The sequence below is a fragment of the Bos indicus x Bos taurus genome, chromosome 27 (genome assembly GCF_003369695.1).
Source record: "Bos indicus x Bos taurus breed Angus x Brahman F1 hybrid chromosome 27, Bos_hybrid_MaternalHap_v2.0, whole genome shotgun sequence".
NCBI classification, from domain to species: Eukaryota; Metazoa; Chordata; class Mammalia; order Artiodactyla; family Bovidae; genus Bos; species Bos indicus x Bos taurus.
This window is the reverse complement of record NC_040102.1, coordinates 7,545,747-7,562,718: the sequence shown is the minus strand read 5'-3', so window position 1 is coordinate 7,562,718 and position 16,972 is coordinate 7,545,747. Positions and strand designations below refer to the sequence as shown.

The window sequence follows — 16,972 nt, the reverse complement described above, 5'->3', positions numbered from 1 at the left end:
AGGTCAGGTGGTCTGGTATTCCCACCTCCTTAAGAATTTTCCACAGTTTGTCGAGGAGAATCCACATAGTCAAAGGCTTTAGTGTAGTCAATGAGGCAAAAAAAGAGATGTTTTTCTAGATTTCTCTTGCTTTTTCTATGATCCAACAGATGTTGGCAATTTGATCGCTGATTTCTCTGCCTTTTCTAAATCCAGCTTGTGTATCTGGAAGTTCTCATTTCATGTAATGTTGAAGCCTGGATCGAAGGATTTTGACCATTACCTTGCTAACATGTGAGATGAGTACAATTGTGTGGTAGTTTGAACATTCTTTGGCATTGCCTATCTTTGGGATTAAAATGAAAACTGACCATTTCCAGTCCTGTGGCCACTACTGAGTTTTTCAAATTTGCTGGCATATTGAGTGCAGCACTTTAACAGCATCATCTTTTAGGATTTGAAATAGCTCAACTGGAATTACATAACCTTCCCTAGCTTTGTTCATAGTGATGCTTCCTAAGGCCCTCTTGACTTCACATTCCAGGATGTCTGGCTTTAGGTGAGTGACCGCACCGTTGTGGTTGTCCCCAAAAGCTGTACTTATGAATTAATCTCCAAACATTCATCATTTATCTTTCTTGGATCCAGTATAAGTTTATTCTTTGCTGCAGTCACAGCTCATGTTAGTTTCCAGAAGGGTGATTCATTTCTCAATGGGATATTGAGCACTTTTAACTTTTATCAACTACTTCCTTTCCCCACCCATAAGAACAACTTTCTATTTCCATTTAACTGAAATGCATTTGCAATATCCTTCCAGGAGTGTGTCTCTTCCATTACCTGAAGAATAGCTGTGCAAACGTTTCTGTGCCATGTTACTGATGTGCTCAGCATTTCTTCATGTTTTTCTGCCAAACATGCTCTTAATTATTTTTCATATTGTCTTCTCCATTATTTAGCAATGTTCTTGGAGGTTAGTAACCATGCACTTTATTTCATTCTTCTGCTTGTTTATGGCATAGATTTGTGTATTTTTAGGGTGTGTCCTGTATGAAAAAGTAGCTTAAGACACTTCGGGGACTGACTTACTGAAATAACTCTCCAGTATGAATCGTGTAAGAACTAGGCCAATAACCCGAAGAATTATATAATTTTTTTTTTTAGCTTGAAGGGACCTTAGAGATCACTTTTTCCAGATCTTTCATTTTACAAATTAGGAAACTGAGTCCCCTTGTATTAGTAGTAGAGCAGGAATCACCACCTAGTCCTCCCAATTGGCAAGCCCAGTGCTTTTCCAGCAGCATCTACTGCTTCTTGTACTGAGTCATTTATTTTCCAGGTGACTTTTGCATATTGTGATGTGTGTGTGGCGTGGAGGGACTTTATAGCCTTGCCAGGTTATAGAAACAAACATAGAAGAAAGAAGAGAGATATAAATTCATGGGAGAATTTTCTCTTCCTGTTACCTTAACATTGTTATTAAGGGAAAACTAGTATATTGAAAGCAAGAGAAGATTTTTAGGGAAATTATCCTATCAAACTCCTCTGGAATCAGCTTTCCTGGTTAGGGTTTCCAGGTTACGGGTTATGATCTTGGCTACCAGGTCATTCGTGTGCCCTAAGACGGGGCGAGTGTGTAATGTGTATTCAATGTATTGCAGGGAGAGGTGTTTGCAAGTGACCGGCCAAGTGGACGTGATCAGGGCGGGAAAGGGGGCCGGGGAGGGGCGCGGCGGGAACCTCGAGGCCACAGCCAGTTGTCCGCCGAGCAGGTGGGAAGAGGGAGGGGTCTGCGCGGCCGCCGGGTGCCAGGAGCCCCGGGAGCCGGCTCCGCTGGGAGGGGCGAGGCTGTCACTGCGCGGTGCGCGGAGCAGGAGAGGCGCGCGGAGCTCTCTGGCCCGCGCTGCGTCGGCCGCCAGCACTTGGAGGGGCCGCCGGGCAGCGGGACGCGGCGCCATGGGTGAGTGTGCAGCCCGCGGGGCGCCCCGGGGCTCGGCCTCGGGAAGAAAGCGGGTGTCGGCCGGCCGGCCTGGGATTGCACACCTCCCCCCAGCAGTCTGTGGACTTTTCTCCGGGGGCCAGGCGGCGGGAACGGGGTGGCACTCGGAGGTGGGCGCCGGGGGAGGACCGCGGTCCAGAGGGGGTCGCCGCGCGTGGGCGTGACGGGGGGGGGCGCAGAGTTCGAGGCTGGGGGGCTGTCCCCACGTGCGTCCCAGGAGCAAGCTGAGACGGGGCGCGGGGAGAGGGGACTTCGCGCAACTTCCACTTGCACGGGTTTGCGTGCGGGAAGGCACCGGGGCAGGGCGAGGAGGGACACTTTCCAGCCTCCGCCTCCATCGAGTGCCATCGTTGAGTAAAAGGCTGCAAGTTGAGGCTGAAGGCTGACCTGCCTCGGGGTGAGACGGGCCAGTGGGAGGTGGGTGCGACCCGGTCCGTGTCCCAGGGTGCTGGGGTGCGCGCGCGCCTCTCCGCTCAAGTTTCTAGACCGAGTGCCCCCCGCCCCCGCTTCCGCTTTGGAGTTTAGGGGCGGCACTTGGGTGCGAGTGGCTGGGGTCGGGGAACTCGGTGCGGGGACCGGTGCCCGAGGAGGTGGCGTCCCGGGAGAAGAGCTCGGAGCCGCGCGCAGGGGGCGGAGGGCTGGAACCATGCATCCCGCAGGCGCGGTCCGAGGAGCCGCCGGCGCGGCCGCTTTTCGTGCTGATTAGGGATCGGCGGGCAGCCCGGACTGACCCTTCAGTGCCAGTGTTCTCGTTTCTTTTCGGCCAAGTCCATTATGCCCCTCCCCCGGCCTCTCCCTTGTCCTTTGTTGTGAGGGATTTCTTCCAGAGTGAAGGAGGCCTTGGGGATTGACGTGCTCGGGTGGAAATTCTTAAGTTCCCACAGGCTCGAGGGGTAGGGGGTGCTCTGACTGCTAATCGGTGGAGTTTATAGACGCTGGCCAGCTTGGAAGAAAGGAGGACAGAGAAAGCTGAGGACATTTTTGCCTATGAATGTTAATTGTGGTCAAGACATTCATAGTCTGTTGCATGACTTTGGAAAAGTTTTAAAAAGTCCTATTTTTAAGGGCCTGTGAATAAACTCGTCTTGCAAATGATCTGCAGCATGAGCTGTCTTTAAAAAGTTTTCTGAAACAGAAGGAAAATGTTCCGTTTAAAAGGGAAAGATAAAACACTTTTTTCCCCAAGCATGGCAGAATGAGTTTCAGGCTCTTTCTTTTGTTGTACATGGTCGTATAAACTCCTGTTAGAATAACACATAGAGGGGAAAAGCTCTCATAAATGGAAAAACCAACATAATTGACTTTCAGTGAAGTAATCTGTTCACTTCACTGAAAGCATTTAAAGATGCTATTTTGTATACTGCCTAAAGTCTCCAGGAAGAGTGACCTTAAGCTTGAGTGGACTATCTATCCAAGGGTAAGGTGCACATAATTTTGAAGTTAATTATTTCCCCAGCTTGCATTTCCAAACTATAATGAAGACCGTAGGTCTTGGCTTTTACCTCAACAAATTAGACAGGATCTCAGGTTACAGGCGGAGAAGGCAATGGCATCCCACTCCAGTACTCTTGCCTAGAAAATCCTATGGACAGAGGAGCCTGGTAGGCTGCAGTCCATGGGGTCAATAAGAGTCTGATACAACTGAGCGACTTCACTTTCACTTTTCACTTTCATGCATTGGAGAAGGAAATGGCAACCCACTCCAGTGTTCTTGCCTGGAGAGTCCCAAAGACGGGGGAGCCTGGTGGGCTGCGGTCTATGGGGTCGCACAGAGTTGGACATGACTGAAGTGACTTAGCAGCAGCAGCAGGTTACAGGAGAGTGTTCTGGAGAGGAGGTGGGGTTAGCCCCTGAACCCCTCTGATCAGACTGAGTTTGATCTCTGACTCTTAGAACTTCTCTATCCTACCTGTAAACTGACAGCTGAAATTTGTCTGTTCCTTTCTGTGCCATAAATGGACTGCATTTTCTTATTGTGACTGAGGTCACTAAAAGCTCATGGAGCTGTCAGATGGCTAGTAGGAGAGAGTGGGTTGAGGAAGCCGGTGAGAACCCAGCGGGCCGGGTGGTAGAGGAAAGGACAAATAGGTGGTCTGGGAGTGAGGGTCTGAGGCCAGAGATCAGGACAGAGACCCAGACACGCAGTCCACACATAGCAAGAGCCCTAGAAGGAGGGGTGGGCAGCATGAGAGAAGGAAGGAAGGAAGGAAATCTGTGCAGAAATGAGAGAGAAAACACTTGGTCACTTAAGGTCATCTTTCTCCTCATCTTTTAATTCACTTGTGAAAAGCACAGAACTTCATTACTTAGCACTTCTTTTATTTAGAAGTAGTAGGGGGGTGAGGATTTAGCATTGGAGTCCAAATTGCTAGGATAAGGGGGAAAGCAGTGTAGCTGAATGCCTGACTGTGCCAGCAGGGTAAGTCCATCTTTTACTGGTGTCATGACAACTGAAATGTATCATTTCAAGAGAGGAAGACGGTGCTGTGGGGGTGAATATAGCCATCAATTCTTGCTTGACTCAGAAGAAGAAACCCATGCTCTAGCATCATGGAAGAATGAAAGTAATTGGTTAATCAAAATATTCTGAATAATTGATAGTTATCATATTTATAATGCACAAGGCTGTTTCTCAAAAAAACCCCACATTATTTGCTAAGCAGGCAAATTGAGATTTGGTATCCCTTGCTTTCTCCTTTTATTTTATTTTCTCAGTGATGCCTTCAGCTTTTCAAGGTATGCAGTGGGCTTCTTCTCTGCCCCCAAGTTTTGCTCTGCACAAAAGATATGATGAAATATTTCATACTGAAAAAGTATGGGACTAACTCATCGCTAAGAATATTTATTTTTTAGCTGCAAGGTTGGCTTGAACCTGCACAGTCACTAATTATGAAATTGCAGGCTCTGGTGTGAGACAGGTGGGGGAATATTTTAAATTTCTCCTCTCACCGCATCACTCAGTGTACTTTGTTGTATTTAAAAAGTGACGTTGAACATTATACAGGAGATATTATGGGAAGTTTCATGGAGGGAGTGGCTCTGAACCTGGTGGTGCTTGAAGGGATGTGAAGGATTTGGGAAGGAGACAGGTATTCCACCTAGAGTAATGGATCCCTGAGCAGAGCTGAAAGAATTTCAGGGAGCAATAAGACACGACTGACAGAATGGATTGGCAGGATGAGACTTGATTTTGGATAACCTTCAAAAGCAACCTGAGGAATTGAGAATGTATATAATAGGAAAGAGGAAATCATGGAATATTCTTGAGTAGAGAGGAATTGTAGTGAAATGAGTGTTTGAGGAAGACAAATTGAGCAGTGTTGCTTAAGATAAAGGATAAATTAGGGCAGAACCAGTTGTCACAGTAATCCTGAAGTGTTATGGTCCGTGTCTGGTTCAGTTGCGGTGAAATAGTAGCACCAGTAGAAATGGAGAAAGAAAGATGGATGAATGATATTTCTAATGAAAAGTCTAAAATTAGGAAATTAATTGATAAAGAGGAGGTTGAATAAGCAGCATTTTCTGGAGATTTGAAACCTTGAGGATTGGGGATATAGTAGATCCCTTGATAGAGTTTTTAAAGAATAAAACAGATGGTTTATTTTCCAGATGCTTTGGACAGAAGATAAATTTCATTTTTGAGATGTTAATTAAATGGTGATGGCTAAACATGTTAACACATATGTTAGTAAATTGGAAACATATAGTGAGAAATTAATCAGAGCACAAGAATAAGAAGGAAAATAAAGATTAGAAGGTCACCAGCCTTTGGTGAGCAGTAAATCCATGTAATAAATTACCTGTTTGGAGGTGAACAGGTATGTGGAGGGCTGGTTGAGGGAAAGGGAAGGAGGATAAACATTATCTGCAGGAAGAGAAATATCAACCACATAACATGTATCAGTGCCCTGAAATTAGAACAGTGAAGTGTGACATCTTTAACATTCAGTGTTAGATCTAGGAGTCCACAAATTTTGACAAGAGGAGAACATCAGACAGAAATATTTTGATGTCATTCAGTTTCAGTAAAAAGGATCTTGGTTAAGGATCTGAAAATTATTTGCAAATTTAAGCCAAGAATAATGACATGTGGTATCATCTCAAATTCATACTTTTTTTTCTTCAGAGAAGTATGACCCCCTAGAGGTAGTTATGAACAAGGTACAGAGAGGCAGGATTTGAAGTCAGAGAAGCAAATGATCATCTTTAGGTGGATTATGCAGACGTGAGGGATCCTGTTTTCTCTTTTGTTTGATGAAGGGTCATTCATGATTCTATACATTTGTGTAGCTCAGATCTTGATTTAGTAATAATTAATAAAAACATGTAAAAAGATAAGCTTGAGCTATTTCCATGAAACAAACCAAGAATATTTTAAAGGTGCTAAACTACTAGTTGAAACTTTTTAAGGGTCAATTGGCCTCTAGTATATTACATGGTTTGCTGTGCTAAGTCGCTTCAGTCATGTCCAGCTCTTTGCGACCCTATGGACTGTAGCCCACCAGAGGAGCCCAGAGGACTGTAGGCTCCTCTGTCCATGGGGTTTCCCAGGCAGGAATTCTGGAGTGGGTTGCCCTGCCCTCCTCCAGGGGATCTTCCCAACCCAGGGATTGAACCTGTGACTCTTATGTCTCCTGCATTGACAGGTGGGTTCTTTGCCATTAGTGCCACCTGGGACTCCAATACTTTGGCCATCTGATGCGAAGAACTGACTCAGTGGAAAAGACCCTGATGCTGGGAAAGATTGAAGGTGGGAGGAGAAGGGGACGACAGAGGATGAGATGGTTGGATGGCATCACTGACTCAGTGGACATGGGTTTGAATAAACTCTGGACAGGGAGGCCTGGTGTGCTACAGTCCATAGGGTCACAAAGAGTTGGACACAACTGAGAGACTGAACTGAACCATCTGGGAAGCCCTCTAGTATGTTATATGCTCTAGAAAATTATAAAAGTTTGATCCTGAGCAGAGAAAGATTGATATTTTGGTTATCTTTGCTGCATACCATGTATCCTTATAACTAGTGAATTAAAACAATTAGTTATTATCCCTTATGGTTCTGTGGACTTTACTGCTGAGCAGTTCTTATTTGAGGTCTCCTGCCTTGCAGTTCAGTATATGCTGAGGGTCAGGCATCTGAAGACTTGGGCTGGTCGCTTAAAGTGGCTCCCACCTGTAGCTGACGGTGGATGCTGGCTACTGGTTGGGAGTTCAGGTGGGGCTGCCTGCAAGTGGCTTGGACTTTTTGCAGCATGGTGGCTGGGTTCCAAGTGGGTACATCCCTAGAAAAGTGTTCTAGGAAAAAACCCAGGCAGAAGTTGCAAGACCTCTTATAAGCTAGAACATCGTAGGTTCCATAGCGCCACTTCTGCTGCATGCTAATGCTCACAGAAATCATTGGGGATAGTCAGAGTCAAGGGAGGAGCATGCCTATTCAAGGAGAGAAGGAACTGAGGGAGCCAGCTGCTTGAGCTCATTCCTAAAAGAGATGCCTGGTAAACGTGTTTCACAATAGAGACATCATCAGGTTGACCTCTGAAAATTTGATGTTTTATTAAAAATTTTTTTTAATTGGAGGATAATTACTTTACAATATTATGTTGATTTCTGCCATGTATCATCATGAATCGGCGATAGGTGTACATATACCTCCTCCCTCTTGAATCTCCCTCCCACTTCCCACCCCATCAGACTGTCACAGAGCACCAGGTTTGAGTTCCCTGTGTCATACAGCAAATGTCTGAAACACATATGATAAAGGATCGATACTTCCGTGAGAACTGTAAAGACGTCCAGATAGTCACACTAGTTTCACAGGAAAACATTTGAATGTGGAAATTCATGCCTGGGTGGAAGTGTGTTAGTGAAGTGCTGGGGTAAGCTCTGCTCAGAATAATTTCAAATATAATCAGCTGGTATTTCTTTATTTTAATTTCAATTTGAAGTTTCTAAGGCTATTGTAAATTACTGTTTATTTTACTTAAGTTTGAGTTTGTCATAAATTGAAATGTATAAATCCTTTATTCAATATCTTCTTGTCACACTAAACTAAATGTTTTGTAGTGAACAGTTCAGAAGATTGCTTTATTTTTCAAGAATGTGTTGACTGTATGAAATACGCAGTTGGTATGGTGCAACTAAAAATAAGTGTAGTCTTAACTATCACTTTTTTTGAAAGATACGTTTCTAAATTAAATATGTAACTTTCAGTTTATTAAAACTTTAAGTGTAAGTCTCATTTTACTATTTTTAATTGGAAAGAGAGCTGACATTTATGGTTACAAAAATATAGGTCTTTCTCCTTAGATGATTGAAAAACAAAGAAAAAATAGGGTAAAGGAGATGGGTTTAAAGTCAAGGACAGAATTAGTTCCAACCTAGAAACTTAGAGGCCTTAAAAAAGAATTAGATTCTGATGGTTGCAACCTGACTGATTTGAGGTCATTCTATTTTCGACTGTTTGACAAGAGGTGAGGGAATGAGGATAGATAATCCGAAGCCACATACTCTGTGCCCAGGACTCATGACATGGCAGACAGACAGAACTACATCTCAACAGGAGATAAAGGCCTGACCTATATAACTGATAGGACTGGAAGAGTGCCTGAGGAGTTCAGAAGGTAAGATGACATGGAATTAAATTCTTCTTTACTTTGTTAAGACAACCTAAAGTCAGAATAGTCACTCATTACTTTCTCTACAATATTTGAGATAACCCAAACTATATAATGGAGAAGGCAATGGCACCCCACTGCAGTACTCTTGCCTGGAAAATCCCATGGAAGGAGGACCCTGGTGGGCTGCAGTCCATGGGGTCGCTAAGAGTCGGACACGACTGAGCGACTTCAATTTCACTTTTCACTTTCATGCATTGGGGAAGGAAATGGCAACCCACTCCAGTGTTCTTGCCTGGAGAATCCCAGGGACGGCAGAGCCTGGTGGGCTGCCGTCTCTGGGGTCGCGCAGAGTCGGACACGACTGAAGCGACTTAGCAGCAGCAGCAGCAGCAAACTATGTAATGATAGCAAAATCACTATCTCTGGCTGTTTCTGTAAGACATCTTGTTCTAGAGCCTCTAAGGCTATTGTCTGAATAGAATAACTTGGAGAATATGCTAAGTACCGGTTTGTGGGTCCCACTGCCAAGATTTGAGATCAGAAAGTTTGGGCTTGAGAGGTGGACCTGCAGTTCTCACATGAGCTTCAACCAGCGTTGAGGATGAAGCCTGGGACATGCCTGGAGAACTAGCTCTTCCAGAAGCTTCCATCCCCCATCAAGCTAGCTGAGCCCCGTGCTGCTGCCTCTCCTCACCTGGGCCTTGCTGAGACTTAGCCTAAGTCTCTGTTGAGCTCCTCTGCCATCTTACCAGTCACGTCTTAGCCTGTTGATGGACGGTGCTCTCCAGTTTACAGTAACTCTCCCACAGAAAATTACTGATGATTTCCTGTCTCGGGGTTTCAAGCGTTACATATGTGCCCATAAATCTGGCTCCGTGTGCTCAAGGGTCAGCTCTGTCCACCCAGCCGCCCCTTGCAGGCTTCAGTCTCAATGCCTGCAAAATGGAATTCCTCCTTCCTGAGTCTGACTGGTTCCCTCCTCTCTTCCTTTGCCCTCTTCCTTCTCTTTGTTTTTCTTGATGACTCCAGTATGCCTGGCCTTGTTGAGCGGATGTCATCACACATCTGAATGCCCACACTGTCTCATCCTATGTCCTTACCCGCTCCAGCCTGGATGTTGGTGGTTTTCCCATTGCCAGTCACCTCGCCTCCTTGGTCTCCTCCCAAATCACCCCACGTGATGATCCAAACAACCCATGCCAGCACAGTTCTTCTTGCCCCACTGGTCCTCTCCAGCTTCACCTCCCTCTATCATCTATCATGCATTGTATCCTTAACCATCTTATGGAAAAACTTGAATGCACTGTTTGGCCAATCTAATGATACACAGTAACATATTTATTTTAATGGACATTTTCTGTTATTGAGATAAGTCAGCTGTCTGCTTCAGTCTAAATTTGAAGCACAAATAACGAACGTTGGATAGTAAGGGGATTTTCTGCAGTCCTGCTTCAGGTTTTCTATGAAACAGTACAAAAAGAACAAAAATTCATAATGAGATGCTACATATATGTGTGACAAAGATCCATTATTGTCACGGTTTGATAGATTCTTTCCTTCCTAAAGAAAAATTTACAAAGAAGAATATAATTTTGTTTGTTAATTATAGATGAGAAATTAAACTCAGGGCGAGAAGTCTGTAAAGAAGAAAAATCCAGAGCAACTATTAATATAAGTGCACAATTTTTAAGTAATTGGTTCCTTAGGTATAAATGAAGTAGAGATCACTACTTAGTGTTATTATTTAGTTTCAACCATTTCTCAGCATTACCTTAATAAAATCCCTTTTATATAACATGATACCTACATCCTGTTTAACTGGGAGGTAGGTAAAGTGATAACTAAACTCAAAGGAGGTAAAACAATTTAAAAATACCAATGAAAATCAGAAGATTGCTTTTTGGCAGGAAAGCTATGACAAACCTAGACAGTGTATTAAAAAGCAAAGACATCACTTTGCTGACAAAGCTCTGTATAGTCTAGGCTATGGTCTTTCTCAAAGTCATGTACGGATGTGAGAGCTGGACCATAAAGAAGGTTGAGTGACAAAGAGTTGATGCTTTTGAACTGTGGTGCTAGAGAGTCCCTTGGACTGCAAGGAGATCAAACCAGTCCATCTTAAAGGAAATCTACCCTGAATGTTCATTAGAAAGGCTAATGCTGAAGCTGAAGCTCCAATACCTTGGCCATCTGATGCAAAGAGCTGACTCTTTGGAAAAGACCCTGATGCTGGGAAAGATTGAGGGCAGGAGGAGAAGGAGGTGACAGAGGATGAGATGGTTGGATGGCATCACCGATTCAATGGACATGAACTTGGGCAAACTCTGGGAGATGGTGAGGTACAGGGAAGCCTGGAGTGCTGCAGTCCATGGAGTTGGAAAGAGTTGGACATGATTTGGCGACTGAACGACAACAGCCTCATCGCCTCATATTAAAATCATCATTATCACAGAATCATTGTACCTAAGGCCACCAACACTTCCATAGTAAAATAATGCTCTATATTATATACTTGAAGTTATTAGAGAGTAGACCTTAAGCTTGTCACCGTGGAAAAAGAGGTAACTTTGTGAGGTGATGGATGTGTTAATTAACTTAATCATGGTCATCATTCACAATGTTTATCTATATCACCATGTTAAATACACACACACACACACACACACACATATGTATACACAAGTTTGTTTGTCAATTATACCTCATCAAAGCTGAAAAAATTTAAGAAGGTAAAAAACTAAAAAGAGTACTCCTTTCAAAACAAGCAGCCTCTTAAGTGTGTTTTAATATTGATTGGACCAAGCATGCTCACCTTTCTACATATCATGACAGCGAAAGATGCATGAAGCCCAGATTCTCATTTCTGCTCCAAAAGTACTTGTATATCAATTGGGAGATACAAAAGTCACACGCGTAGAAAACCATCTGAGAATTTGAGAAAATTAGATAATGGAGATCTAGACTAATGTAATGATTGCTAAAGCCGTCGGTCCAGAATGGGAGAGACCCATGGAGGCTGCATTCATCCAGGGAGGTTTTCTGAATGCGGACCGTGAAGGGAATCTGGGCGTGTGTGATTCTGTCAGAAGGAGGGGTGGAGGTGTGGCCAGAACCAAGGAGGTGGGCTGAGCGTGCTCGGGGCCCACCTGAGTCTGCTTCCCCGCTCCGGCTCTCTGTTATGAATTTTTCCACCTCCCCCCATGACCTCTGGACTGGGACATGGGGTGCTACCCTTATGGAAGTCTGCCTCTTTGAAGTTCAGGCTATTTGTCTGCTTCGCTTTCTGACTGACCGCTGCAGCTGCCTGACTTCCTGCCACTCCTGTTCCTTTGTAGAACACGTCGTCAGCTCTTCTGTGATGTCCCCCCAGATCTCATGAGTGTTTTTGACCCTTTCGGGATTAGTCATTTCCGCCCTCCCCACCCTCCCTTGACGCGGGTTCTCATAACTCACCCCTGGATTTTGTTGTTAAGTGGGATTTGCTGAGCGTCTAAATTAAAACCAGTCTTGCTATAGCATCAGTAACAATGCACAGCTTCCATTGTGTGATTGCCATTGTGCCCCTGAGGGCTTCCGATCATGTAGAACACCTGAGAATGGTGCCCGGCAGTGGGCAAAGCAGGGTCTGCTGGTCACAGCATCTTACCCTCTGCCTCTCACTCTGGTACTCTACCTCTAAACCCACTCATTGTCCTCTGAGCCCTGGCTACCTCATTTGATTTCCCTCTGCGCTAGCCCATCATTGTTGTTGAGTCGCTAAGTTGTGTCTGACTCTGTGACCTTATGGACTGTAGCACACCAGGCTCCTCTGTCCTCCACTATCTCCAGGAGTTTGCTCAAATTTATGTCCATCGAGTCAGTGGTGTTATCTAACCATCTCATCCTCTGCTGCCCCTTTCTCCTTTTGCCTTCAGTCTTTCCCAAGCGTCAGTGTCTTTTCCAGGGAGTTGATTCTTCACATCAGGTGCCCAAAGTATTGGAGCTTCAGCTTTAGCATAAGCATCATTAGTCCCCTTCCATTCAGTCATGGCCCAGAGCCCCAAGCACCCTTTTGCAAATGTTCTTTTGTCCAAGAACCTGGATCACTGCAGCACAGGCAGAAGTCTTCATATAAGGATTGAGAAAATGGTTCTAACGCAAGAGCGTGCAACTGTAGCCTTTCAGCCAGGGAGTGATAGGGAAATTATCAGATTTAGTTACAGATGTAGCAGAAAGGAAGGAATCAGAAGAGATAATGAGAAGAGAAACTTTCTGTTAGAATACCAACTGGAAGGTAGTCTTCTGATGAGAGAGAGAACGAAGCCATCAAGAACAAACAATAACAAACTGAAAATATTCTCAATTCAGACAATTGCTAATGAACGAAACTGCATATATCCCACATCAATAAGTATGAGGATGATCTGGTATGACTTAGGTCAACCCAAGGGATTCAGGATTGCTGTGCGGATCTACCTGTCCAGAGAAATGCTACCTGTTAGTTCCTGCTACCCAGGTGGTCCTCCCTAGAAACTGTGCAAGATGGCAAACTTTCCGGATGAAAGAGTGTTTTACTAAGAGTGTGCAGTTGGCGTCCCTCCCAAAAAACAGAACCATAAAACAAGCTCTTAAGATCCAATTTCCCATTGAATGTGTGATATAATCAGACATTTATAAAAATTTGACTCAGAGATGTTAGGACATCCACTTAATTATGAATGAAATAATTCAATGTATTTATTTACATATTATAACTTAGTGGACAATTATACTATTCAAATTCAGTTGAAAATTAAAAATTTGAAACTTTTGATATCAAAGAATGTGGTATAGTTAAGTAATGAGAGGATTTAGTAGTTATTTAAACCCCTAATTATTTAGCATTATGCAATATTGTCTCCTTTGTTCATATCTTTATACTTATTGTGCATGATATGAGATGAAGGGCAGAGAAGAAAGATCCTTTTTCTTAACACCTTAAGTTTCACGTTCTGACCTGCAGGTCGCCCTAATTCTGGGCCTTTTTTCTGTTTCCTTTCTTTTTTTTTGCCACTCTGTTTTTTCCTTTTTTTTTTTGCTTTACTTTGGCTTTTAAAGTTCAAAATGATGAATCTTTTTTATTATTTTAAAACGTTATTTATTTTATTTTTAATTTTTGTTGATGTATTGTTGCTTTACAATGTTGTGTTAGTTTCTACTGTACAGCAAAGTGAATCAGCCACAGATGTACATATATCCCCTCCCTTTGAATCTTTGAAGAAGACTATATCCTTGGGGTTGAAAGACTCATTCAGTTCTCTCCCATCTTCTGTGTAAGGGACTGACCCAAAGCAACATAGTTAAAATGAAACACTATATAATTAAAGAGTTCTGGATAGGCGAATTTCCAAAGACTAATTGGGTATCTGTACGGATGTCTTTTCATTTTCCACTGTGGCTTTCTCCATATGTGGGGCTCCACGCGGGCGAAGCTCTGAGTGCAGGTGTGTTCAGGCAGTGTGTCTCTCCCTCTGACTGCTCAGAAGCACCAGCAGACTTAACCCTGATCCTTCAGTTCTTGCGCCGACGGCAGAATCGAGGTGCAAGTATCTGTCTGCTCTCAGGTCCAGCCGGTCCTTCTGTTTTCTTGGTCACTGGCTTGCTTCTTCCGTCCCAGTGGCTGTAGCTCACTGTTTGTTTACTGGGTGTTCAGTATGAGAAAACATCTCGTCTTTGATCATTGACAACAGATTAGAGCAGTGAGCATGCCCATCACGGCACATTGGGTTTAATCTTTGGCTGTTAGGCTCTTGGCTAGTCTGCTGCACTTTACTGTCTTGAAAGTTTGAGAAATCTGAATGCTTTGTTGGTTGTTGTTTTCCTATTCTTATTAACACTTGCCAAACCTTTTGTCATGCAGCTTTAGAACCATGACAGCTTCTAGGTCAAATTTCAGTTTTGATCCCTGCATCTTTAGAAGTAGAACTAAGAACTAAAATAGCCATTTCCTCCCAGTGATTGCCATGGGTGCTGATTAAGCTGCATGCTGGTGGTAGGAGTCATAGCAACAAGTCCTGCTTACTATCTTTTAAGAATCTCAATTAAGTTTCTTTAGTCTTTGAATATCTAACTACAGAAAAGTTTAATTTCCTAGGGAAAATGAATATATTCTTTTCTTGGAGAACAACACCATAGAGTTAATTAAGCATTCCTTTCCAAGGTTTATTTGGATACTAAGCTTGAAATTATTTGCACTCCTTTTTTCCCCATTTTTTTTCTTCCAGCTTTCATAATTAGGCTTTCAGTGGACTTAATCTTTTAATTTTAAAATGATTAAGTGCCAAGTTGTTGGGTACCATTGCTTGGGTTACAAAGATAAACATATCCAGCAATAACAAGAAGTTCATTGAACTTGCTACAATGACAGCAAATACTCGGGTTTTATTTTCAACAAAGACTCAGGACATTTTGCACTTGACCGTGCTATCTTGAGAAGAGCTATAATTATTTTATTTTTCTGGGGAAAGGTAGATTTGGTGAGTAATTAATTTTTGGTATTAAATTCTACTATGACATAAAATATGAATAGATAATTTTTTTCTTTTTTCACAAGTCATATATATTTGTAATTTCTCCTGACATAAGGACTCTTTTAGAGGCATATAAAGTTTAAACTTCTCCCAAATGGGTTAACGGTGAGGAAAAAAGTTTATGTTATTTTACTTTTGAAATCAACTTGAATAGAATTTTTTATTCTCCAATTCATTAATTTCTAAGTGAATCTGAATAAATAAACTTTCATGGCAAATTCATGGCACTTTTTTGCATTTTTTGATTTAGAGAAGTCTGTTTTTAGTTCCTGGAGTCACTGCTTTGGAAAGGTGATCTGAACTCCCTGAGCTTCAGTTAGTTATTTTATTTGTTATTTGTACACACAATAATAATACCCTGGACTACCTGAAGTTCAGAAGAATAAATGACACAATCTATTAAAAATCTATTAAAATAAAGGGCTTCCCTAGTGGCTCAGTGGTAAAGAATCTGCCTGCTAATGCAGGGGACACGGGTTTGATCCCTGGTCAGGAAGATCCCCTGGAGAAGGAAATGGCAACTCACTCCAGTATTCTTGATTGGGAAATCCAGGGACAGAGGAACCTGGCAGGCTACAGTCCATGGGGTCACAAAAGAGTCAGACAGGACTGAGTGACTCAACAACAACAACAACATATTAAAATAATTTAACAATGTCAGACTAAGAGATAATACTCAATACATATAAACATATGTGAGTGTGTACATACACACATATAAACCAAACTGTAAAAGTAAGTTTGTCTTACTAAGTCTTCAGTCGTAATTTTTTTAAGTCTATCATACAGGAAACTGTGGATGAAAGAAAGTGAAAGTCAAAGTTGCTCAGTCATGTCCGACTCTTTGCGACCCCATGGACTGAATTCTCCAGGCCAGAATACTGTAGTGGGTAGCCTGTCCCTTCCCCATCGGATCCTCCCAACGCAGGAATCGAACCGGAGTCTCCTGCATTGCAGGAGAATTATTTACCAACTGACCTATCAGGGAAGCCCTTGGTGCTTATTTTTCAAAACCAACGCACAGTGTAGTCATGTGTTTTCTTAGGGATAAACTGATTAGTTATGGCTTTTATGGCTAGGACATAGTATTAGGAATAAGCTAGAGTAAAGATTAAGACATTGCTCAAAAGATGTCTAGGGATGATCTTAAAAATCAGAACATATGAAGTCCATCTGTATAGAATGCATTCATCAAGCAAATTTTAGACCCCTCATTCCAAGATATTATTAAAGAGCAATAAGGCTTTTAATGTTTATTTTAAATTCAAAGCATTGCAGTAAGTTGCTTATTTTATTTAATAACATTTAGCACTCTCAAGAGAGAATACTAAATAAAATACTACAAACACTTGGTTTTATGTGGTTATTTTTTATTATGTAGGAATATTGAAGATATGAAAATTTTCTCAATTCATGGTTGAACTTTCCATTATTAGCACATTCTGATTATTATAATACAGTTCAGTTCAGTCGTGTCTGACTCTTTGTGACCCCATGAATTGCAGCATGCCAGGCCTCCCTGTCCATCACCAACTCCCGGAGTTCACTCAGACTCATGTCCATCGAGTCATTGATGCCATCCAGCCATCTCATCCTCTGTCGTCCCCTTCTCCTGCCTTCAATCTTTCCCAGCATCAGGGTCTTTTCCAATGACTCAGTTCTTTGCATCAGGTGGCCAAAGGACTGGAGTTTCAGCTTTAGCATCATTCCTTCTAAAGAAATTCCAGGGCTGATCTCCTTCAGAATGGACTGGTTGGATCTCCTTGCAGTCCAGGGGACTCTCAAGAGTCTTCTCCAACACCACAGTTCAAAAGCATCAATTCTTTGGC

General features: G+C 42.8%; 1 protein-coding gene across 1 annotated transcript in view; it reads left to right on the top strand.

Annotated features, from left to right (window-relative positions):
* The first annotated feature begins 1,861 nt into the window (after positions 1-1,861).
* Positions 1,862-16,972, top strand: part of GPM6A (glycoprotein M6A) — a 257,612-nt gene continuing 242,501 nt past the window's right edge. Inside the window, exon 1 of the mRNA XM_027529712.1 lies at positions 1,862-1,939. Within this exon, the coding sequence (XP_027385513.1) occupies positions 1,936-1,939 (4 nt within the window). The 5' untranslated portion in view covers positions 1,862-1,935. The remainder of the gene's footprint in view (positions 1,940-16,972) is intronic.